Source organism: Salmo salar, chromosome 05, assembly GCF_965601325.2.
Source record: "Salmo salar chromosome 05, fSalSal1, whole genome shotgun sequence".
Taxonomy (NCBI): domain Eukaryota; kingdom Metazoa; phylum Chordata; class Actinopteri; order Salmoniformes; family Salmonidae; genus Salmo; species Salmo salar.
In genome coordinates, this window is record NC_138295.1 from 28,190,809 (window position 1) to 28,215,778 (window position 24,970).

Sequence of the window (24,970 nt, forward strand, 5' to 3'; positions counted from 1 at the left end):
AATGGAGCTTTTTGGCCATCAAGATAAATGCTATGTCTGGCGCAAACACAACACCTCTCATCCCCCCGAGAACACCATTCCCACAGTGAAGCATGGTGGTGGCAGCATCATGCAGTGGGGATGTTTTTCAGCGGCATGGACTGGGAAACTGGTCAGAATTGAAGAAATGATGGATGGCGCTAAATACAGGGAAATTCTTGAGGAAAACCTGTTTCAGTCTTCCAGAGATTTGAGATTGTGACGGAGGTTCACCTTCCAGCAGGACAATGATCCTAAGCATACTGCTAAAGCAACACTCGAGTGGTTTATGGGGAAACATTTAAATGTCTTGGAATGGCCTAGTCAAAGCCCAGACCTCAATCCAATTGAGAATATGTGGTATGACTTGAAGATTGCTGTACAGCAGCGGAACCCATCCAACTTGAAGGAGCTGGAGCAGTTTTTCCTTGAAGAATCCCAGTGGCTAGATGTGCCAAGCTTATAGAGACATACCCCAAGAGACTTGCAGCTGTAATTGCTGCAAAAGGTGTCTCTACAAAGTATTGACTTTGGGTGGTTGAAAAGTTATGAACGCTCAGATTTTTTTGTCTTATTTCTTGCTTGTTTTACAAAAAAAAAAAAAATGTTGCATCTTCAAAGTGGTAGGCATGTTGTGTAAATCAAATGATACAAACCCACAAAAAAGCCATTTTAATTCCAGGTTGTAAGGCAACAAAATAGGAAAAATGCCAAGGGGGTGAATACTTTCGCAAGCCACTGTACACGTCAGATGTCCACCCTTTCAAGATTATGTAACATTTAACCATTTTGATCTGCCTCCAGTGGGGCTTGAACTCACAACCTTCTATACAACAACACATGCTGCTCAAAGCCAACCATCTTTGCCAACAGAGACTAGTCTGTCACTCTGTGAGCAGCATACTGCTTTGTATGTACTCCAGCCAACATGCTATGGGTGAGTTTCACATCCATGCAACCCACTTTGTCTTAAACACCACCTCTTTGCACTATTACCTCAGAAGAAATAAAGAATCAATCTCTAATTCGAGGGTCAAAAGGTCTGAACCAATAGGTCGAAGGTTGTGCACTATTACAGAGCCATGCAAAGCCTCAATATCTGAGCTAAAGGGACAAAGGGCCAGAACAAAACAACCGTGCACCACCATTAGGATTCCATGCAGAACCCGAACTAACCTGAGCTCCATGACGCTGGTGACGTTGCCCGATGGGTAGATGCGTCTGATGTAGTTGAAATCGCCCACGTAGAGGCTGCCATCGATGCCCCACGCCAGGGCCACGGGCGCCAGCAACTTGTTGCCCAGGGCCTGCCCGTTGCAGCTGGGGCACGAGATGCTGCGCCGCCGACCGTTCCCCATCACTGTAGAGATGACGGGAGGCTGCAGCGAGATGAACTGGTTCTCACCGCTGCCTTTGTAGAGGATGCCTAAAAAAAACAGAGAAAAAATATAGAGAGTAGTTTCTATGTAATTGATGATTGATGAGAATTATGACTTTGAGCTGTGCTAATTATAATAATTGTTATAATAATTTGTTATATGCTGTTCAACTTTACAATTTCCCTTGGATACACCTAAATTGAGATTTGATTAGTTGGCTAAATAATACATTGTGTAAACCAAATGTCTTGTATAATCATGAGGAATTGTAGACAAACCCTCAACTGCCTTGGTACATAACAATGCCTTATTCGTTAGTCATTGCAGATTGATTACCTATGTGCATATTTCAATGTCTCATGAATTGTGATATCATTTTTGTAAGGAACCTGTTTAGTGGGATTTGCAAAACTCATCAATTAATAGTAACCTCTTTACAGAACATGATGTTCTTTCAATCTCGCCAGGACCTTTTTCCATTTCCTCCCAGTACTCCACGTCATGGCGAGGAGGGTTAGACAAATGCAGCACACAATATACCTCGCAAAAGTAACGGAACTTCAATTGAACTTCATCAGTCATTACAGATAAATATTTGATCGAGGGGAAAATATAACAATTTTTTTCCGGGGGGAGGGATATGGTGGAGTAGACTTCAAAAGAAGAAAAAACATCAAAGTGGTGAATTGCATACTGGGAGCACTTAATTATTCACACCCTGGCAACGCGTTTGAATTCCGACACTCTCTCTTCCTCATTACCAGATCGATGGCAGCACTGAACGCCCGGTGTAGCACCGCCGGTTCCCTTGACATTACCCCCGCACATCTCGATGTATGTTTGTCCCTCTCCGATTAGTTCCTTTCATTGATTAATTAAAAGGGGGAACTCAAATGAAGACTTTCTCTAGGGAGACCGCTGGCAAGACAATCCCACTGCTCCGTTTCTTTGTAACAGAGAGCATTACAAATGTGCGGCTAACAAAGATTAATGGGTACGGGGGACAGCATTGTGTGTGACGCCATCAAACGGACGACCTTGGGGATTTAATTGCACTGCAATCCATCTGTCTGCTCAGCTACGGAGACATGCTATGTGAGTGATCTAACGCTGAACGAGGGCTGACTCGAAAGCAAGTATTCCCGATAGCCCTATTGCAAAGTAATAACCAAGTAATTATGGAATAACCAGCTCAAGATGTCACACATTACCTTCACTATCATAATGCTGAATTTACCCTAATTACACCAAGTCCCAATGAGAGTACCTTTTTTACATATCCAATATACAGTTCAGTATAAAAAGCTTGAAGCATTGCACCTTACTAAAAAGTAAGATCAAATATTTCTAAAAATATTCATTTAATGATGAGGTAAATGTGGCAGCCTGCCCCGGGTAACCTACATTTACACTTACCACCCACTTTACAGTCCCTCTCTCTCTGACAGAATCTGTCTGACAGAGCTACAATATGTCACTGTACCCAGGCTAAGGCCACTGAACATCTGAACATGTTTGTAGGGCTTGACAACCTTGCTTTAACAGAGGGCATATAGCCACTTTGTAGCAGAGATGGAGGGAAGGAGAAGGGGGGAAGAGGTGTAGAGGGAGCATAGCTACAGCACAGGCCTTATCTCGTTAGACAGGCCCCAGAGAAGAGCGAGAGAGAGACTGTTAAGAGTCCTCACTAGAGGAGGAGAGGAAAACTCTTAACTACATCACAGTAGACTCCTCAGACAGGGAAGGCAAGGGGAAAATGGAGACAGTCACCAGGAGGAGAAGGACTGATATAGTATAGCTATGTCTGGAGTCACCAGGAGGAGAAGGACTGATACCATATAGCAAGTCTGCAGTCACCAGGAGGAGAAGGACTGATACTATATAGCTATGTCTGGAGTCACCAGGAAAGAGAAGGACTGATACTATATAGCTATGACTGGAGTCATCAGGAGGAGAAGGATTCATACCATATCCAACTGAAGTCGGAAGTTTACATACACCTTAGCCAAATACATTTAAACTTAATTTTTCACAATTCCTGACACTTAATCTGAGTAAACATTCCCTGTCTTAGGTCAGTTAGGATAACCACTTCATTTTAAGAATGTGAAATGTTAGAATAATAGTAGAGAGAATGATTAATTTCAGCTTTTCTTTCTTTCTTCACATTCCCAGTGCGTCAGAAGTTTACATACACTCAATGAGTATTTGGTAGCATTGCCTTTAAATTGTTTAACTTGGGTCAAACATTTCATGTAGCCTTCCACAATCTTCCCACAATAAGTTGGGTGAATTTTGGCCCATTCCTCCTGACAGAGCTGGTGTAACTGAGTCAGGTTTGTAGGCCTCCTTGCTCGCACAGACTTTTTCAATTCTGCTGACACATTTCCTATAGGATTGAGATCAGGGCTTTGTGATGGCCCCTCCAATACCTTGACTTTGTTGTCCTTAAGCCATTTTGCCACAACTTTGGAAGTATGCTTGGGGTCATTGTCCATTTGGAAGACCCATTTGCGACCAAGCTTTAACTTCCTGACTGATGTCTTGAGATGTTGCTTCAATATATCCACATAATTTTCCTGCCTCATGATGCCATCTATTTTGTGAAGTGCACCAGTCCTTCCTGCAGCAAAGCACCCCCACAACATGATGCTGCCACCCCCGTGCATCAGGGTTGGGATGGAGTTCTTCGGCTTGCAAGCCTCCCCCTTTTTCCTCCAAACATAATGATGGTCATTATGGCCAAACAGTTCTATTTTTGTTTCATCAGACCAGAGAACATTTCTCCAAAAAGTACGATATTTGTCCCCATGTGCAGCTGCAAACCGTAGTCTGGCTTTTTTATGGCAGTTTTGGAGCAGTGGCTTCTTCCTTGCTGAGCGGCCTTTCAGGTTATGTCGATATAGGACTCGTTTTAATGTGGATATAGATACTTTTGTACCTGTTTCCTCCAGCATCTTCACAAGGTCCTTTGCTGTTGTTCTGGGATTGAATTGCACTTTTCGCACCAAAGTACGTTCATCTCTAGGAGACAGAACGCGTCTCCTTCCTGAGCGGTATGACGGCTGCCAACTATTGTTTGTACAGATGAACGTGGTACCTTCAGGCGTTTGGAAATTGCTCTCAAGGATGAACCAGACTTGTGGAGGTCTACAATTTTTTTCTGAGGTCTTGGCTGATTTCTTTTGATTTTCCCATGATGTCAAGCACAGAGGCACTGAGTTTAAAGGTGGGCCTTGAAATACATCCACAGGTACACCTCCAATTGACTCAAAGTATGTCAATTAGCCTAGCAGAAGCTTCTAAAGCCATGACATCATTTTCTGGAATGATCCAAGCTGTTTAAAGGCACAGTCAATTTAGTGTATGTGAACTTCTGACCCACTGGAATTGTGACACAGTGGATTATAAGTGAAATAATCTGTCTGTAAACAATCGTTGGAACAATTACTTGTGTCATGCACAAAGTAGATGTCTTAACCGACTTGCCAAAACTGTAGTTTGTTAACAAGAATTTTGTGGAGTGGTTGAAAAACAAGTTTTAATGACTCCAACCTAAGTGTATATAAACTTCCGACTTCAACTGTAGCTACTTCTGGAGTCACCAGGAGGAGAAGGACTGATACTATATAGCTATGTCTGGAGTCACCAGGAGGAGATGGATTCATACCATATAGCTACGTCTGGAGTCACCAGGAGGAGAAGGACTGATACTATATAGCTACTGTACGTCTGGAATCACCAGGAGGAGAAGGACTGGTACCATACAATGTAGCTTCGTCAGGAGTGTGACTGTAGTGGAGCACAACTAGCATGTTTTATCAAAGAATATGAAATGTACAGCATTAGGGAAGTAATACATTGCTAGTTGTGAAAATAAAGTTGTGATATTTATTTATCAGACTGAATTTGTTAACGGCCTCAACCTGCAACCAGAAACTGCACGACACATTTATGAAATTGCTTATTCCAGTTACTAATAAGCATGCACTCATTAAGAAAATTACTGTAAAAACTTTTAAATCATTGTGAATTGTTGAGGATTTGAAAAAGTGTATTGTTGAGAGGGATGAGGCAAAAGGAATGGAAAATAAGTCTGGCTGCACAACAGATTGGCAAACGTACTGCAAATTGAGAAATCATGTGACTAAACTGAATAAAAAGAAGAAACTACACTATGGAACAAAGATAAATTACATAAAGAATTACATTTTGGGCAAAAAGGCAAACTAAGCTTCATCATTCATTGAATCAGATGGCTCATTCATCACAAACTACTTTAATGAATTTTCTCATTGGGAAGATTAGCAAACTTAGGCATGACAGCAACAAACGCTGACACTACACATACAAGTATAACTTATCAAATTATGAAAGACAAGCATTCTAATTCTGAATTCCGTAAAGTGAGTGTGGAAGAAGTGAACAACCAACAATGGCAAGCCACCAGGGTCTGACAACTTGGATGGAAAATTACTGAGGCTAATAACTATTTGTTATACCTTCAATCTAAGCCTACTAGAATGTGTGTGCCCTCAGGCCTGGAGGGAAGCAAAAGTAATTCTGCTACCCAAGAATAGTAAAGCCCCTTTTACTGGCTCAAATAGCCGACCAATCAGCCTGTTACCAACCCTTAGTAAACTTTTGAAAAAAATGGTGTTTGACCAGATACAATGCTATTTTACTGTAAACAAATTGACAACAAACTTTCAGCATGTTTATAGGAAAGGACATTCAACAAGCACGGCACTTACACAAATGACTGATGATTGGCTGAGAGAAATGTATGATAAAAAGATTGTGGGATCTGTTTTGTTGGACATCAGTGTGACTTTTGACATTTTCGATCATATTCTGCTGATGGAAAAACATATATGTTATGGCTTTACACCCCCTGCTATATTGTGGATAAAGACTTACCTGTCTAACAGAACACATGGGTGTTCTTTAATGGACGCTTTTCCAACTTAATCCAGGTAGAATCAGGAATTCCCCAGGGCAGCTGTCTAGGCCCCTTACTTTATTTTTAATTTTTTTACTAATGACATGCCACTGGCCTTGACTAAAGTCAGTGTGTCTATGTATGCGGATGACTCAACACTATACATGTCAGCTACTATAGCAAGTGAAATCACTGCAACAATTAACAAAGAGCTGCAGTTAGTTTCAGAATGGGTGGCAAGGAAAAATGTAGTCCTAAATAGTTGAGACAAATCATTCACTAAACCCTAAACCTCAACTAAATCTTGTAATAAATAATGTGTAAATTGAGCAAGTTGAGGTGACTAAACTGCTTGGAGTAACCCTGGATTGTAAACTGTCATGGTCAAAACATGTTGATACAACAGTAGCTAATATGGGGAGAAGTCTGTCCATAATAAAGCGCTGCTCTGCCTTTTTAACAACACTACATATGTACAGGTTCTAGTTTTGTATCAACTGGACTACTGTTCAGTCGTGTGGTCAGGTGCCACAGAGGGACCTCGGAAAATTACAATTGGCTCAGAACAGGGCAGCACCGCTGGCCCTTCAATGTACATGGAGAGCTAACATTAATAATATGCACGTAAATATCTCATTGCTCCAAGCGGAGGAGAGATTGACTTCATCACTACTTGTTTTTGTAAGAAGTGTTGACATGCTGAATGTACCGAGGTGTCTGTTTAAACAACTAGCACACAGCTCGGACACCCACGTACACCCCACAAGACATGCCACCAAAGGTCTCTTCACAAGCCCCAAGAACAGACTATGGGAGCTGCAGAGTACTACATAGAGCCATGGCTACATTGAGCTCTATTCCACATCAGGTAACTGATACAAGCAGTAGAATCAGATTTAAAAAAAACAGATAAAAATACACCTTATGGAACAGCGGGGACTGTGAAGAAACACACACAGGCATAGACACACATACACATGATAAAGACAGGCATTCTACACACGCGTACACATGGATGTTGTATTGTAAATATGTGATAGTGGAGTAGTGGCTTGAGGGAACACACTAAATGTATTGGGTAAATTGTTATGAAATGTAATGTCATGCAATATTTTAAACTGTATATAACTGCCTTAATATAACTGCCTCCAGGTCGCAGTTGTAAATGAGAACTTGTTCTCAACTAGCCTACCTGGTTAAAAAAAGGTTAAATAAATAAAATTGAAATGTTGCTGGACCCCAGGAAGAGTAGATGCTGCCTTGGCAGCAGCTAATGGGGATTCTTAATAAATACAAATGCAAATACAAAACGAATCCTCATGACTATGTGAAATATGTCATGCCAACGAACAAGGCCGACAAGATACAGTATATTAAAATATTAATACATTGTAAAAGGCATACACAATTACATAAGGTATACACTTCTCCCTGTAATGCCCATCATCTGACATGGCATGTTGTGCCTCTGACATCTAAGGGTCTGTTGACTGGGAAACCGTCAATTATTTCACACACTTGACATACTATCTGTGGGTGAAACTAATGGGATTGTGAAATGAAAAGTAGAATATTTTTCACCTTTTCTCATTAAAGCAAATTTCTTAATCTATTTGAAGGGTTAAAAAGAAAGAAAAGGAAACGGAACCCTCTTTGGAGTCCTGATAGTAAAGACAAGTAAGACACCATCTGTATATGCATGTGTCCTTCATTTCAGTCGTTCATGTAATCAATATCAAACTACACAAATCTGCCAAAACAATGCTACCTCATACCTAATAAACATAATACATCCAGACAAATGCACATTGATACCCAATCTAATGCAGGACACAATAAGTATTAGCATATCATATACCGAAGATGAAATGCATATTGCATCTACACATCTGTTGATCATGAAGCCTCACATCTAGAGACAGCGATCCCCCCCACTGTGCGCTAGCGCTGCTGTGTGAAGGCTTTGAGACGAGTTAGCTTTACCCTGAGACAGGTGGGATGAAACACAATGCTCTGGCAGCAGTCAAGCTGGAACAGTTCTCAATGTTCTTTTTCAACGCTCTTTGCAAAACTTTGTGTGCTAGATGTTTTTGACAGATTTGGTTCAGCTAAATATCAGTTATTTTTTATGTTTAATGAACAGCCAGAAAACACATAGCGTCTTGGGGTAAACACAAAAGACGCAGATTGACTTCTGTACACTAGTTCGATAAAACATTTCCTGAAGCATTTTGTGAGCAATAATCTGTTAAGGGAACCCAGTTTTGTATAATAGCTGAGGGTTTTTTGTTACCAGAACTACTGCATATTGAGCAGATGTTTGCACATTGATACCCATGTAGCTCAGTTGGTAGAGCATGGTGCTTGGAACACCACGGTGGTGGGTTTGATTCCCAAGGGGGGGCCCATACGAAGAAAGTATGAAAATGTATGCACTCACTACTGAATGTCGCTCTGGATATGAGTGTCTGCAAAATGAAAAAAAATATATAAATATATACAGTAGAAGTTGGAAGTTTTCATACACTTAGGTTGGAGTCATTAAAACAAATTTTCAACCACTCCACAAATTTCTTGTTAACAAACTATAGTTTTGGCAAGTCGGTTAGGACATCTACATTGTGCATGACACAATACATTTTTCCAACAATTGTTTACAAACAGATAATTTCACTTATAATTCACTCTATCACAATTCCAATGGGTCAGAAGTTTACATACACTAAGTTGACTGTGCCTTTAAACAGCTTGGAAAATTCCCGAAAATGATGTCATGGCTTTAGAAGCTTCTAATAGGCTAATTGACATAATTTGAGTCAATTAGAGGTGTACCTGTGGATGTATTTCAAGGCCTACCTTCAAACTCAGTGCCTCTGTGCTTGACATCATGGGAAAATCAAAAGAAATCAGCCAAGACATCAGAAATAAAATTGTAGACCTCCACAAGTCTGGTTCATCCTTGGGAGCAATTTTCAAACACCTGAAGGTACCATGTTTGTCTGTACAAACAATAGTACCCAAGTATAAACACCATGGGACCAGGCAGCCGTCATAACACTGAGGAAGGAGACACGTTCTGTCTCCTAGAGATGAACGTACTTTGGTGCGAAAAGTGCAAATCAATCCCAGAACAACAGCAAAGGACCTTGTGAAGATGCTGGAGGAAACAGGTACAAAAGTATCTATATCCACAGTAAAACGAGTCCTATATTGACATAACCTGAAAGGCCGCTCAGCAAGGAAGAAGCTACTTCTCCAAACCGCCATAAAAAAAGCCAGACTACGGTTTGCAGCTGCACATGGGGACAAAGATTGTACTTTTTGGAGAAATGTCCTCTGGTCTGATGAAACAAAAATAGAACAGTTTTGTCATAATGACCATCGTTATGTTTGGAGGAAAAAGGGGGAGGTTTGCAAGCCGAAGAACTCCATCCCAACCGTGAAGCATAGGGGTGGCAGCATCATGTTGTGGGGGTGCTTTGCTGGTGCACTTCACAAAATAGATGGCATCATGAGGGAGGAAAATGATGTGGATATATTGAAGCAACATCTCAAGACATCAGTCAGAAAGTTAAAGCTTGGTCACAAATGGGTCTTCCAAATCGACAATGACTCCAAGAATACTTCCAAAGTTGTGGCAAAATGGCTTAAGGACAACAAAGTCAAGGTATTGAAGGGGCCATCACAAATCCCTGACCTCAATCCTATAGAACATTTGTCGGCAGAACTGCATGTGCGAGCAAGGACGCCTATAAACCTGACTCAGTTACACCAGCTCTGTCAGGAGGAATGGGCCAAAATTCACCCAACTTATTGTGGGGAGCTTGTGGAAGGCTACCCAAAATGTTTGACCCAAGTTAAACAATGTAAAGGCAATGTTACCAAATACTAATTGAGTGTATGTAAACTTCTGACCCACTGGGAACGTGATGAAAGAAATAAAAGCTGAAATAAATCATTCTCTCTACTATTATTCTGACATTTCACATTTTTTAAATAAAGTGGTGATCCTAACTGACCTAAGCCAGGATTATATGTCAGGAATTGTGAAAAACTGAGTTTAAATGTATTTGGCTAAGGTGTATGTAAACTTCTGACTTCAACTGTACATACAGTACCAGTTATAAGTTTGGACACACCTACTCATTCCAGGGTTTTCTATATTTTTACTATTTTCTACATTGTAGAAATATAGTGAAGACATCAAAATGATGAAATAACACATATGGAATAATGTTGTAAGCAGAAAAGTGCCAAGAGTGTGCAAAGCTGTGATCAAGGCAAAGGGTGGCTACTTTGAAGAATCAAAAATATATAACTTTGCTGGTTACTACATGATTCCATATGTGTTATTTCATGTTTTTGATGTCTTCACTATTATTCTACAAAGTAGAAAATAGTAAAAATAAAGAAAAACCCTTGAATGAGTAGGTGTGTCCATACTTTTGACTGTTACTGTATATATGTTTGAGCAGATAATTAGAATACATACATGGTTCCATTGCATAACTGGGTATGACAATCAAACAGACATTTTACTAACATGAGTAAACATTGGTTATTGCCATAGCAACAACTACAATATAACCTAAAAGGGGTATATAAACTATGCAATTCATCGAAGGCCAAAAGGCAATGAGCAATAGGCTGTGACCTCCTCCACAAAATTCTAGATGTAGGAGGCAGTCAGTAGTGAAAGCCTTTGCTCAGAAACCTAGAGTTGAGGGACACAAATGGATGAAAGGGTGATACAAATTCCCAGGGACAACTGTGACACAGATCGAGAGTTGGAGAGGGACTACTGTCGCTCAAACCAGGCAGGCTGAAAGAGAGAGGCCTAGTGCATTCTCAATGTTAGAATAGGCCTAGGGTTGTTCCATGTCATTTTAGCAAGCCATGAGACACACGCAGATTGTTCTGAAATCATTTCTGTAGTTATAAGTGGATAAGATAATAATTCCGGAAACAAAATTAATCCAATTGATTGCACCCAAATGGGCCAGTCATATAATATTCAATCATTATAGTACCTAACATCCAATTTGGACTAAACTGTTTTGTCAATTGAATAAGACATGAGGAATCCAAGGAGTGGTCAAAAGCCATCCACAGACCCCCCATACCTCACACCAATCCCACCCCAACAACGAGTATATAGTATCAGTTCTCTATTTGCCAAGTAGTATGGAGCTGTGGCTCAGAGTATTGTTTCTTCATCCTATGTAATGTATTCTTAGTGAATTTGGTCATGTTTTTTTTTCCCCTGTTCAGAAAAAGTTGTAATTGAAGTTGCTGGGTTTATACCAGGTTCTGACCACTAGATGTTGCTGTTCCTGCTATTAGGTAATTATTTTGTTAAAGGGATAGTTCACCCAAATTACATATTGGTTTTATTACCTTGTAGCATTCTATGTACCAGGTATGACAGCAACCCATGCTTTGGTTTTGTTTACTTGACCACTGTTTGAAATGCTAACTTTTTAGCATTTGTGGCACAAATCCAATGCAATTAAATGGTACCTATATTAGCATTTTTGAACTTTATATCCAAATCATCCAAAAGTAACATAATTTAGTTACACACAACATTTTTTGATACTGATGATTTGGACATGAAGCATGAAAATCCTAATATAGGTAACAGTGACTTGCATTGGATTTGTGACCAAAAAATGCTAAAAGGTTAGCATTCAAAATTCTTCAAGCTCTGTCAAATTGGTTGTTAATCATTGCGAGACAACCATTTCAGGTCTTGCCATAGATTTTCAAAAGATTTAAGTCAAAACTGCAACTAGGCCACTCCGGAACATTCACTGTCTTCTTGGTAAGCAAATCCAGTGTAGATTTGGCCTTGGTTTTAGGTTATTGTCCTGTTGAAAGGTGAATTAATCTCTCAGTGTTTGGTGGAAAGCAGACTGAACCAGGTTTTCCTCTAGGATTTTGCCTGTGCTTAGCTCCAATCCGTTTATTTTTTATCTTGAAAAACGACCCAGTCCTTAACGATTGCAAGCATACTCATAACATGATGCAGACACCACTATGCTTGAACATATGGAGAGTGGTACTCATTAATGTGTTGTAATGGATTTGCACCAAACATAACACTTTGTATTCAGGACAAAAAGTGAATTGCTTTGCCACATTTTTTGCAGTATTACTTTAGTGCCTTGTTGCAAACAGGATGCATGTTTTGGAATATTTGTATTATGTACAGGCTTCATTCTTTTCACTCTGTCAATTAGATTAGTATTGTGGAGTAACTAGAGTACAATGTTGTTGATCCATCCTCAGTTTTTTCCTATCACAGCCATTAAACTCTATAACTGTTTTAAAGTGACCGTTGGCCTCATGGTGAAATCCCTGAGCGGTTTCCTTCCTCTCCAGCAACTGAGTTAGGAAGGATGCCTGTATCTCTGTAGTGACTGGGTGTATTGATACACCATCCAAAGTGTAATTAATAACTTCACCATGCTCAAAGGGATATTCGATGTCTGTATTTTTATTTTTACACATATACCAAAAGGTGCCCTTCTTTGAGGCATTGGAAAACCACCCCGGTCTTTGTGGTTGAATTTGACATTTTGAAATTCACTGCTTGACTGAGGGACCTTACAGATAAATGTATGTGTGAGGTACAGAGATGAGGTAGTCATTCAAAAATCATGGTAAACACTATTATTGCACACAGAGTGAGTCCATGCAACTTATTATGTGACTTGTTAAGCAAATTTTTACTCCTGAACTTATTTAGGCTTTTCATAACAAAGGAATTGAATACTTATTGACTCAAGACATTCCAGCTTTTCGTTTTTAATTAATTTGTAAAAAGTTAGAAAAACATAATTCCACCGACATGGGGTGTGAATACTTTCTGAAGGCACTGTATGTATATGATGGTGTATAGACATTATGGATATTATATGAATAGAAATAGTGCATACAGCAGTAGTTATATAGGATGAGCCTTGACTAGAATACAGTATATACATATGAAGTGGTTAAAACAGTATGTACATTTTTTTAAGTGACCAGTGTTCAATGACTATGTACAGAGGACAGTAGTCTCTAAATTGCAGGGTTGAGTACAGGGTGGTAGCTAGCTAATGAGATTACATGACTGACCAATGTGTAAAAAAATGCCCGAGTGGTTTTGGAACAGCCCGCAAAATTGTTTTTGAATGTATAGCCAATTCAAGATAGGAATAAAACATTGCACTGGTAATATGGGTCATATCTTTTTACCTGTTGGGCAAGAAACAATCAGTTTTCGCTGTAGTAATGGTGCAACCATGACAGTAAAGAATCTGCACTCACTTGTTTCTCTATGGCTCAAGCTCAATCATTACAACAATTATTATCGGAGTTATAATTTTTCTAGGTCCACGGTGCTCCCAAAATAAAATGTCAGGTTCGCACAGCAAAATATTTTGGAGCATATGCGACCAAAGTGGCCACACTTTAGAGCCCTGGGCCCGGTAGCATAAAACATCTTAAGTGTTTCCCTTAAGGGTTTACCTTAATGAATAATTTTCCCTTAACTAAGGGAATTGTTTAAGGGTGTTGCATAGAGCATCTCAAACATTTCCTTAGATAAGGGCATAAATTAAGGGTTTTATGGTTGTTTGAAGGCATGTAGCCTATGGCAAAAGAGTCTCTGGTTACCATGGAGACAACCTGATTCACTGACTGAAGGTCTCCTCAAAGAGATCCCATTTATTTTGGGAGATCCCAAAATAGAACTTCTACATTCAAGACAGGAGAAACATTCAGAGATAATAAAACATTTATTTTAGTTACTTTTTTCTCACCTTGTTTCTATTACTTTCTAGTATGTCAAGCTACCTTGCAGAGTAGGTAGCTAGTTAGCCAGCTAGTTTTGTAGCCATGGATTGTGCACCTTCCATTGTTTAGCTACCTAGCTAGCTAGCTGGTGGATGTTTTACTTTTGAAACTAGGGCAGAGGTAAGCAACATTCACCTTTACAAATGCTTTTTACATTGATATCCATATGAACGAAGCACTTAAGGGACCTCATGGGTACCCTTAAACTTTTCACTTAATTTAAGGGTGTAATTCACTTGAAATGTTAGTGAAACTGACTTCAAGTTAAGGGAAAAGATAAGGGTAAAATTAACTTAAGATGTTTTATGCAACAGCCTGTACATGCAGTATGTTTTTTTGTCTGTTTGGAGTTTTATTCTTACGCTCATTCAAAAGAGTAATTTGGAAGATAAAAGCTAAGAACTACAGTATATGTTTCAGTAACTTCTATACAGATAAATGTATCCCCTCTTGGCCCGCAAATGCCATCTTGTTGCAAAACAGCTGAGTAGGGTGGAATCTCTGAGTAGGATGGGAGCTCTGCACCCCGGGTCATTGTATCTGATTTATTCCATCATTAATATGAATGATCGACCTGTCAAAACTCTCCTCTATTATCTGTAAATGGTATGATGAACCATATTTCATCTTCATCTGAGTATTTAATGCTGTATTTGAGATTAGAGACCTCCTGAAGCTTCCATCCTACAACCGCACGCACTCACAAACACACACACACATCGTCATTGATCAGTGTAAAAAAAAGTCTTACCATTTTGAATGTCCAATACATGGTGCTTGTCCAGCATCCATCCCCCCATGTTAGAGGCATCCAGTTCATAACCTTGTAAAATGGCTGTCCTCTTCTCCCAGAGGATCATATCTAGGCATGATTCATACTCATATCCCACAGACACTGGAAACAACAATGGTATATAATGAATCTATCAATATCTGTAAGAAAATTACGAGACTTGCACTGTATAAAAAAAAGCCTGAAAACTTGTAAAATCTCTTTATGATTGTAGAATCTTCTCTCTAGGAATGAGGAATACTCTCAGATGAGTGTTTACTAGTATGCTAATAAGCATTACAAGCATATAAAGTCTGAGATACTGCTAGCTCACAGTGCATCTGGATGTCAAATTACCATATTACCTGAAATAATATGTGGGTGATTTTTATCAAAATGAATTAATTTATGGACCAAAAGACAACAGCGTGGGCATGACGTTAAAAATAAATCATTTTCCCATGGTTCGACTGGTGAGTAATTACACATGCAAAAACAACTAAGTCAGCAGAGTAGTGCCCTTCAGAAATGCAGCCGTCTGGGATTTCTCCTTGATATTTTTCACACCATCTGTTATATCATATTACAAAACAATGATGCCTCTGACTGCAAAAACAATCAGGAAGTTCAAAGGATATCAATGACAGGAGTTCATCCAAAGTTCAACCTCCTAGACTACACTAGGACCTGACACCACTATCAGATGATGTTTACATAACATCTCCATACAGCTGTGTTTGATCATCAGTGGGAACTCACCTACAGCCTCTGACAAGCCGTAGACCTTCTGGTTGTAGGCGTCTGTCTTGTCCCAGACAAAGGTGTACGAGAGGTCGGGAAAAGCAGGGAACGATTTCTGGAACAGTCTGCCCATGACAGCAATCATCAGATGGACCTTCATGAGTCCAAATGGGAGTCGTTCCTGGGTCATGAGGACCTTGAGGATGGGCTTGTAGCCGGACGTGCGGGAGCTCAGGTAAACCAGATTGAGGTCACTTCCAGGTATGGCCACTTCCTCGTGTAGGACCTATGAGTTTGAGCAGAATTCGTTATGAAAAGGTACGGAACATATAACGGAGTGCGTTAAAAAGTTACATTTCAAAATGTCTGTGCTGCAACAATGGTACATCGTTAATGTGGCAAACTCTCTCACAGGTTGATTCCAACTTTACCAAGTGCCAAGTTTGCTTGCAATCGTCTAACAATAACCCATGTAATTAACTGCATGTCTGGAACCTTTGGTGCGGTTATATCTAGTTTGTAGTAGTGTTGTCACGATACCAGATTTTTTACATCAATACCGATACCAGGTTTAGTATTGCGATACATGATACTGTAACAATACTCAATACCAAAACGATACTCGATACCGAAAGATACCACAGCAAAAAAAAGAAAACGTGAGTCACAGAAAAACCACTGGGCTTTATTTTTTCAACATTGAACAATATGTTGATAAGTGGTAGAAGAACTAAAATATATTCTATCCTATATTACATTTTTTGCGAAAATAAAACACCATATTAAATAACAGAAGAATATCTTCAATTTTCCTTATGCAAAATCATATCTGAGACTCAGAGCAGACAAAATAATTTTACAATTACATCTAAACTGTTTTAAAATGTGATTTGATACATATTAGGGTTCATTTGCAAATCTATGGCTATAATATTGGGTAAAATGACATTCGTTAGAACTATGATTCATTACAGCTAAATAATTTAATGCATTAAATTAATAATTTAGTTCCAAAACTACATAAAAAACCTTTAAAGCTAATTTCTGAAACTTCTATATTGCAATAGACCTCGGCAGCTTGTTGTCCTAAAACCTGGAAATAAGTTACATCTGGTTCGTTCAGCCATCCCTATTGGAAAAATGAATGGGGGAAAAAAAGGGGTTTGGAATAAACGCAGAAAATAAGGCCTGAGGTTAACACCTCCTTATCCTGTGTTTACCACAGACCTTATTTTCAGAGTTTATCCAAAACCCCTCCAAACACACCATTAATTTTCCTCATATGCTTTGTCCAATGAATCTTGGCATAGTTAGTGCCTACAAAAAGACACCATTACTATCTCTCTATAGTCTACACACCATAGAAATACAATGGATTTTACACAGCATACTACTACTCCCAGAGTGCATTTTACTTTCCATGGTGCAATGCTCTGCCCAGGGCTGCTGGCTGGCTACTGCTAGCAAGCCCAGGCAAACCCGAAGTAGTCTAAATCAGTGTTTCCTAAATTGGTCCTGGGGCCTCCCTCGTGTGCACGTTTTTGTTTTTGCCCCTAGCACTACACAGTTGATTCAAATAACCAACTCATATAACCTCATCATCTGCTTTGTAAGAAAAACATTCCCATAGTTTGCTTCTGCAGGGAGTTTTGTCAACAAGCTGTGGGCGTGGTGGTAGAAGAAGCCATGCTGTTGGAATTTTCTCTCTCTTCTCATTTGCTTCTCAAAAGTGGCTTGCGCTGTGTCAGCTGGCTAGCTACTGCCCCCTTGAGAAGGTTCAGACAAATTACTAGACAGCCTCGAACCTCTAAATCCGTATATAATGTGAAACACATTTGACAGAAGTACTGAAAGTAACAACAATTCTAGTACCGGACAGTTTTTCATGTTCTAGTATTGAAAAACTACAGAAGTTTCGGTATACCATGAAATGCTACTTTGTAGAATTATATATATTGTTTTCACCTGTGCTGCAGTGCAGGGAAACATGTTAATGCACCCAGCTGTACACTGCCGTGTCTGCCATGTGCTGTGGGAAATAGGTACCTGGCAGTAGGTACTAGAACCAGGGCTAATCTTACCTGGGTCTCAGGGATGATGGGGCTGTCCTCGGGGGAACTCCTGTAGAAAGTGGACAGGGGCGAGGCTACGATGAGGGGGCTGGGCCTGAGCAGGCCGCTGAGGTAACAGCTGGGGATATCGTTGTCCTCCCTCTTCATCACCACAGTGTCCATCACGTGGAACACCTTCCAGGGTAACCACACAGTGCGGTGCAGTATGGGAAAAGGGGCACGCTCCAAACTCAGCGTCAGCGAGGCACCGCCATTGGCCAACAGGTCAAACCTGGAGACATCCCCATGAACGTGGAGAAGTGATGAAAAAAATAGATTTACATTTTTACCCAGTGTGATTTCCTTGAAGGCCGGCCATATTACATTTACTTCTCTCCGGAAGACAAAGCATTTCAGTGGAAACTCAAATATATATTCATAAATGTTGGGCTACAAACCAGATTATATTTTCTCAATGGAACAAAGAACTTTTCTTATCCGTTGTCTTATTCCTCTGTGGCTCACATATTATTATTATTCACTGAATCTATTTTATTACGTTTGTTTAGTCAACCATGATGCAGTGAGACACTTAAAGTGTGAACTTGTTGAGAAGTCTTAAGTTTCTCTGGTGAACCAGTTTTAATTACTACACATAGTGCAGACAACAGTTACTGGTTTGGAAATGAAGGGCGAGTCTTTGAAGTGCTGCTCTATATATTCAGCCAGCTTTACTACCCAGGGGGTCAAGCATCTGCATGATGACACTACACACATGCGCACACACACACACACACACACACACACACACACACACACACACACACACACACACACATACACACATACACACACACACACACACACACACACACACACACACACACACAGTGAAAGAGAGAAATACAGACACACATATACACACATATACACACACACGCACCTCAGCTGTGCATCTGACCTGAAACCGTTTCCTCCTCCACTGACCCTCCGCCCCACCCCCCACCCTTCTCTCCCCCTCTATCCATCCACTTTGGGCAGTGGGGAGCTCACAGCTGCAAGGGGCCAAGCTTTGATGTCGTTTCTGCCCTCTTAACACCCTGAGCGGATACGGTGGCTAACCAAGTGCGATTATCCCCTGCCATTTATCATGCGCTATGTCAGAGGGGTTACAGGGTGGAATATTTGGAGACATCAGCTAATCCTTGGCTATCAGGGGCCCCTACCTCTGTGGTTCCTGCTCCATAAGAGTGACTACGCTAGTCCCAGACATCACTAAATATTATAAGCCTTTTATTCCAGACAAACATAACCCAGATATTTTGGTGATGATTTGAATAAAAAGATCTACACATGCCAGTAAACCCAGACAACCGATAGTATGACGTTAAACTTCCTGTGGAGCTGAATGTTTTCTGTTATATGTATGTACCCAGTATGACTTTGTTTGGTTAAGAGTGAGACCATGCACCACAACTCTATGGTAATAGCCCAAGAAGGTCAGACAGTAATCTTGTGGTAGTCTACACTGCTGGCAGATTGATTTTTTCCTGGCTGATTCAATGCATTTTAAATTGCCTTGTTCTAAATGGCCCCAAACACTGTGACATTTGCATGAGCTATTGTTGTGGGGCACAATGCTCTGTCGTTTCCATTTGCTAGCTTGTTTTGGATATCTGCCATGACATCTCTCCACTGGTGAATCAGGAATAATATTTCACCAGACCTTCACTGAACCTTGTTCGGAGGACAAAGGTGGTGTGTGGACGTGTTCATTCTGTGTGTGTTTGTGGCTTTCTTACATGCCGTCCTGGCGCGTGACGGTGTAGCCGTACTCTGGGTAGTCCCGGAAGGACACATTGACTCCGATCAGGGGTGTCCCGTCTCCCGTCAGCACCTGACCCCGGATGATTGACGCCAGGCTGCGCAGGTAAACAAACACAAAAGCGGGTCAAGTAAAGAAACAAAATGCCAGCAGTCAACAACCAGTCATCTCCACTAACATCTGTCCTCCCTCGGCAAGGGGACCAGTCTGATTTAATGAGCGTTAAAAACATACACGTGTCAGAGATTGTTATTCATGAAATGGCTTGCTCTCTCTTTAGACCTTTTAACCGCCCATAACTCATTCCAAAAAGGCTTCACAGCCATCGAGGTCCTCTTACTTTCAGCAGTTTCCCTGGTACAAGTTTTCAGCATTGATATTCTACAGGGGCACCCATTTCCATACCAAATATTCCACGTAGCTCTTTCTTGGACATGACGCGCATTCTCGCATTCCTAATTGTGAGGTAATTTGTTAAGTTGGGCAACCGTCTGAAGGGGGCAAGACGATAGGGGGATGTTTCTTCATCAACAATTCATCAAGGGCGGCTATGTCAAACGTGGATTTTCTTGAGGTATTTCATTTGCATTTGTCATTGGCGGCAGATCCATGAGGCGCGACGTGTCCCGTTTTGCCGTCTTTATCTTCAGGTCATTACGGATATGAGTCAGGGATGATCAACAGCTTTCTCTTCTCTGTTTCCTCACCGCAACATGCCTAGCATAACAACGTCTAATTTTTTACTTTGCAGTCTAAGGGAATAAGGCCACTTTAAGAGCTATGGAGGTTCACTATTCTCTCCTTGTCTCGCCATTAATCTTCTACAGGCTGGCTGACCCTACAAGAGCTGACCCGTAAATAAACATTAAGTCGCATAACCTAAGAAATGAGTAATTCCCACAGTCCCTCTTTGTCAATGTCTAGCAGTGGTTTGGTCCAAGACACCATTTTAAGTCAGTTGGGAGAATTGTAAGGGGACATCCGAAATGGCTGTGGGACTCAACACAAACCATGTAAGGTATTAGTCTTTATGCCATACGAAAGAGGAGAGTTTTGAGAGCATTGGCATGAAACCCAGCCACACAATGAAAACTGTTCTCTTTCATTTGGTTAGCCCACTTGTTTTGGATGGGTTCTTTTATGGGTTTAGGTAAAAATGAAAAGACCTCTTAAGATAGGGTGACCAGACGTCCCCGTTTTCCGGGGATAGTCCCCGTTTTTGGTGGCCTGTCCCCGGCTGGAGCTGCATTAAAAACAGACTGCAAAGTGAAATAATATTTTAAGTGGCAAGAAAGACCGGGGAGCGGAGCATATTGGTTGACGTCTCAATCGCGTTGTGCTTATTTTGTCCAGCAGAGGGGGCTGGTTGCTATAGCAGCTTCATTCACTCTTCTTCTTCTACTAACTACTTGCTCGCGCTAGTTTTAGAGAAAACTGCTGTAGAAAACTCGGCCAGAAGCTAGCAAGTATCAAGTGAATCCACAACATCCCCACAAACGTCTTTTCAAGCAGTTACAATCGTTTGAGATATTAGCTAGTGATGTTATAATGTCACAATTTATTATATAGATAGCTAATGTTAGCTAGCATAACCTATGACGACTAAGTTATCTAGCAAGGATAGTTAGCTACTGTCATGGTAGCTAGGTTAAAAACCGTTCACATGTAAACATGCAGTGGACGTACTATTTTGAAAATATGATTATATTAAATGAATGCACAATTAATTATGAGAATATTTATTTGTAGATTACAATTTTAATGGTTTGGCATTATAAGTAGTGTGAAAATATATTTAGACATTTTCATGGATAACATTAGCATAATGTTTTCTGTTAGAGAGTAGAGAGGAAGGAGAGGAGGAAGACTGGATAGGAAGAAGAGTGAAGGAGAAGAGGAGGAAAGGTAAAGATATGATTACAGAGCCTGCCGATGTATTATTCCAAACAATGTTTTTAAGATAAAATACAAAAATGAGGCAAGCAATGGGAATTTGTTAACCAAAGTATTTTATCTAATAGTGTACTATTTATTATTAAAGATTGGAGAGGAAGGAGAAGGAAAAATTAAGGGAGTAAAAAGAGTGAAGCGAGGAGAGTGTAGAAGAGTGAGGTGGAAAGGTAAAGAGAAGTAAAGGAAGGAAGATGAGTGAAGAAAGAAGAGGAGAAAGATTGGAGCAGAAGAAAAAGTTAAGATAGTAAGAAGAGCAGACAGAGGAGGTACAATGGCTCTTTCCAAGAAACAGAATGAATGATATATGGACAGCAGCAAGAAATAGGTTCACTGTTCCTATGCTTATTGTGAAGACAAACTTCAACCTCCCTTGCCAGGAGTTCATGGAGAAGCTGGCCAAAGACAGAGTAATCCTGAAAAAGATACATTCTTCTGAGAAATATACAGATTAGGTTGGTATAAGTATATTATGTAGTTACCAATCACATGATCGTCTTATTTCTTTATTATGTTAAGTATTTCACATATACTATTGCCTGTTTTTTCAATTTTGCTCATGTTCTCTTATGCTCTTATTCTACACAGACTACCAGGACCACTGAATGGCTGTTCAGATTGGACAGTTTTGTCTTGTCTGTAGTGTTTCTGTAATATAGTTGTTTTCTCTATCACAGTGTGCCTGTTAGACTAAATACATGAAACTGGAATTGTCCCCCATACTACTGGTAGTACCCATCACGGTCTAATCAGCCAAATAAAGTAAAGATATGTAATTTAACTAATGTGCTTATTATGAATCCCATTCACCCTATTTTGCCCAAAATTATATATATTTTTGTAACTTCAGAAATGTAATTCATTCAGTCAAACTTTGCAGAATGTCTGTGTGCTTAAATACTGAAAATTGGCAGAATGTCTGTGAATATATAACCAACTTCTTAACGGAGATGAAGAGAATAAAATTGACATTTTCAGCGGGTGAACTAATATGCCTCTGCCAGACCGGCGCGGAGATTGCCTCATTCTATATTTGTGGTAAAGCATGCTATTTACATAAGAATTACTCCCAAACTATTCTGTGAGTTGGGGGGATTATATTCCCAAAGCTTTCGGCGCACAGTTAGCAATCATTTCCTCTCCATCAGCCGCAAAACAAACTCTACTTATGATCCAGAACAGATTGCATTGAGGTTCCCAATGAAATACGTTTCTGTCTGCTGAGAAACTTGCTTGCAAATTGATTCTTACGCCTTTATGTTGACAAATGATGAAATGTCATTATTTCCACTACAAGGTTTCACATCCCACTAAGGTTTGATACATCAAATCAATTTGCTCAATCTGGATACTCAATAACACATTTTTTACCCGTACTCATCAAGTCAAGGTTCCTAAGAGAGCTATGCCACAGTTTGTCCTACAGGAGCAACTCTACGAAAATACAAGATTCAATCAACTGAGATTATTTCAATGATACACTACTGACAACTGATTTTGCTTAAAAATTGCTATGCTTTCGACATCCAACAAGACAGTTGGACTTTGTGGGGGGTCACCTGCTGTTGAAAGGGTTGTCACCAGGTATCACGTGACTACCACCAGGCCTAACCAGGAAGCTGACGTGCGCGTAGAAGCCCCTGGGGTCCAACGGAGAGGAGGGTGACCCATGACCTTGGCCCACAATGATTGTGGGGTCTGGGGATCCACGGCAGTAGGCCTGGCCCTGGCAGGAGCTCTGTGAACAGCAGTCTGGGTCCATGCAGTCCACCAGTCCATCTGTAAGACCAAGATGCAACAGTGTTCATATTGGACAATACCCTAACTCAGTGCTCTTTCTGTGAGAACAGGGTTGCATCCAGAATATCAACCCTGTGAATACAACTGATCAAATAAAAACTCCTTAGTTCAACAGTCCATCATACTGACACAAAGTTATATAATTTGCAAAGAGTGAAGAATAATGGACTTTGTTCTTACCCCCCTCATTGTCCTTTCCATCTGAGCAGAGGGTCTCTGTGGCAACGTCACATCCTAGCCCTCTCCATCCTGATTGGCAGATGCAGCGCCACCCTGCTTGGTCCAAAATGCACCTCCCATTGCTGTTGCACAACCCAGGGCACCCATCTGCCAAAACAATCATGTCAATCACACATGCTAGCCAATCAGAGAGAGGGAGACAAGTTGAGGGGAGGAGACAAGACTTAATCATTCAGGGGCAGCACAGAGGGACAAAATGAAAACAAAAGTATAAAGTGGACAAACTGGACATATAATTCTGACGGGGGGGGGGGGGTCTAAAGATACTGTAATTTCACATGGGTTTTTTTCTCTAACCGATTTCCATACCATTACAGGGCACTTTGAAATGGAAATGGTTTTGGCAAATGTAGGATATTAACAATGCATAGAGGTCAACATACAGTTGGATAATAGGGTTTAGTACTGCGAATACCCTTGCTCTGCTTTTTATGACATGCTGATTAGTCAAAGTTCCTCTATTCCTATCTGTAGTATTTACCAAATTCAGCACAAAAAACAACACACATTTATCTTGGCCTAAAACCAGCACAACACCCATGTGAAGGTACTATCAAAGTAAAGACAAGGGTAGATAGAGGTAAAGACGAAAGGGTTTGTTGATGTTGTCTCAGCATCTCTACTTGATGCCAGGATATTGCATTTCTTTTTTCACAGGTTTGAACAAGAACAGAGCATACTGTAACTGACTGGCTACATCTGCTTGGCATTTCTTCTGACACACAAGGATTCAGAAAGGAAAAGGGGGACCGAGAGTGTGCTTGACTAGTCAGGACGGACACGTATGAAGGTACTGGGATCACAATAGAAACGGTGATAGACTGGGACATAAGATGTGTGCTTGGGGAAGAAAACAGAGAGCAGGCGAGTGATTGTTGATGACAATCTCTCTGGGGTAGTCATTCCATTACCTTTATATCCTATCTTGACTGCTCCTTTTACCATTGAGGAGAGGGGAAACATTTGGAAAAGAAAATTACTTATCTCTATTGCAGGAAAATCTAGACTGACAAACACAATTATCTAAGTATAGGATACAAGAAGAAATAAAGTGGTAGAGCTCAGTCCAGATATACCTGACAACTTGGTATGCAATACTTTTCAGTTAAGCTTTGTAGGGTTAAAAGCCCAGTGCAGTCAAAAATGTGATTTTCCTGTTTTATATACACTCACTGGCCAGTTTATTAGTTACGTCCAATACCGGGTCATATCCCCTTTGCCTCCAGAACAGCCTGAATGCTTTGGGGCATGGATTCTAAAAGTCGGAAACGTTCCACAGGGATGTTGGTCCATGCTGACGCGATGGCCTCATGCAGTTGCTGCAGATTGGACAGTGGTACACCACCGCCACCAGGCTGTACCGTTGACAACAGGCAGGATGGTTCATAGACTCATGCTGCTTACGCCAAA

At 40.5% G+C, this 24,970-nt stretch overlaps 1 protein-coding gene and 1 long non-coding RNA gene across 5 annotated transcripts in view; one reads left to right on the plus strand and one right to left on the minus strand.

Moving 5' to 3' along the window:
- si:dkey-237h12.3 (teneurin-3) overlaps positions 1-24,970 on the minus strand; it is a 153,952-nt gene that overhangs the window by 23,545 nt on the left and 105,437 nt on the right. For 3 of the 4 annotated variants that reach the window (XM_014199200.3, XM_014199202.3, XM_014199207.3), the window contains 8 exons: positions 24,472-24,495; positions 23,501-23,647; positions 23,080-23,299; positions 19,548-19,667; positions 17,776-18,037; positions 15,713-15,980; positions 14,933-15,076; positions 1,195-1,444 (listed from right to left, as the gene is read on the minus strand). In XM_014199200.3, the coding sequence (XP_014054675.2) occupies positions 1,195-1,444; positions 14,933-15,076; positions 15,713-15,980; positions 17,776-18,037; positions 19,548-19,667; positions 23,080-23,299; positions 23,501-23,647; positions 24,472-24,495 (1,435 nt within the window). The remainder of the gene's footprint in view (positions 1-1,194; positions 1,445-14,932; positions 15,077-15,712; positions 15,981-17,775; positions 18,038-19,547; positions 19,668-23,079; positions 23,300-23,500; positions 23,648-24,471; positions 24,496-24,970) is intronic. The other variant, XM_014199203.3, reaches the window with a different exon arrangement.
- Positions 21,897-22,301, plus strand: LOC123743086 (uncharacterized). The gene is made up of 2 exons (XR_006769846.2): positions 21,897-21,975; positions 22,109-22,301. It is a non-coding gene; the product is annotated as an uncharacterized LOC123743086 (long non-coding RNA).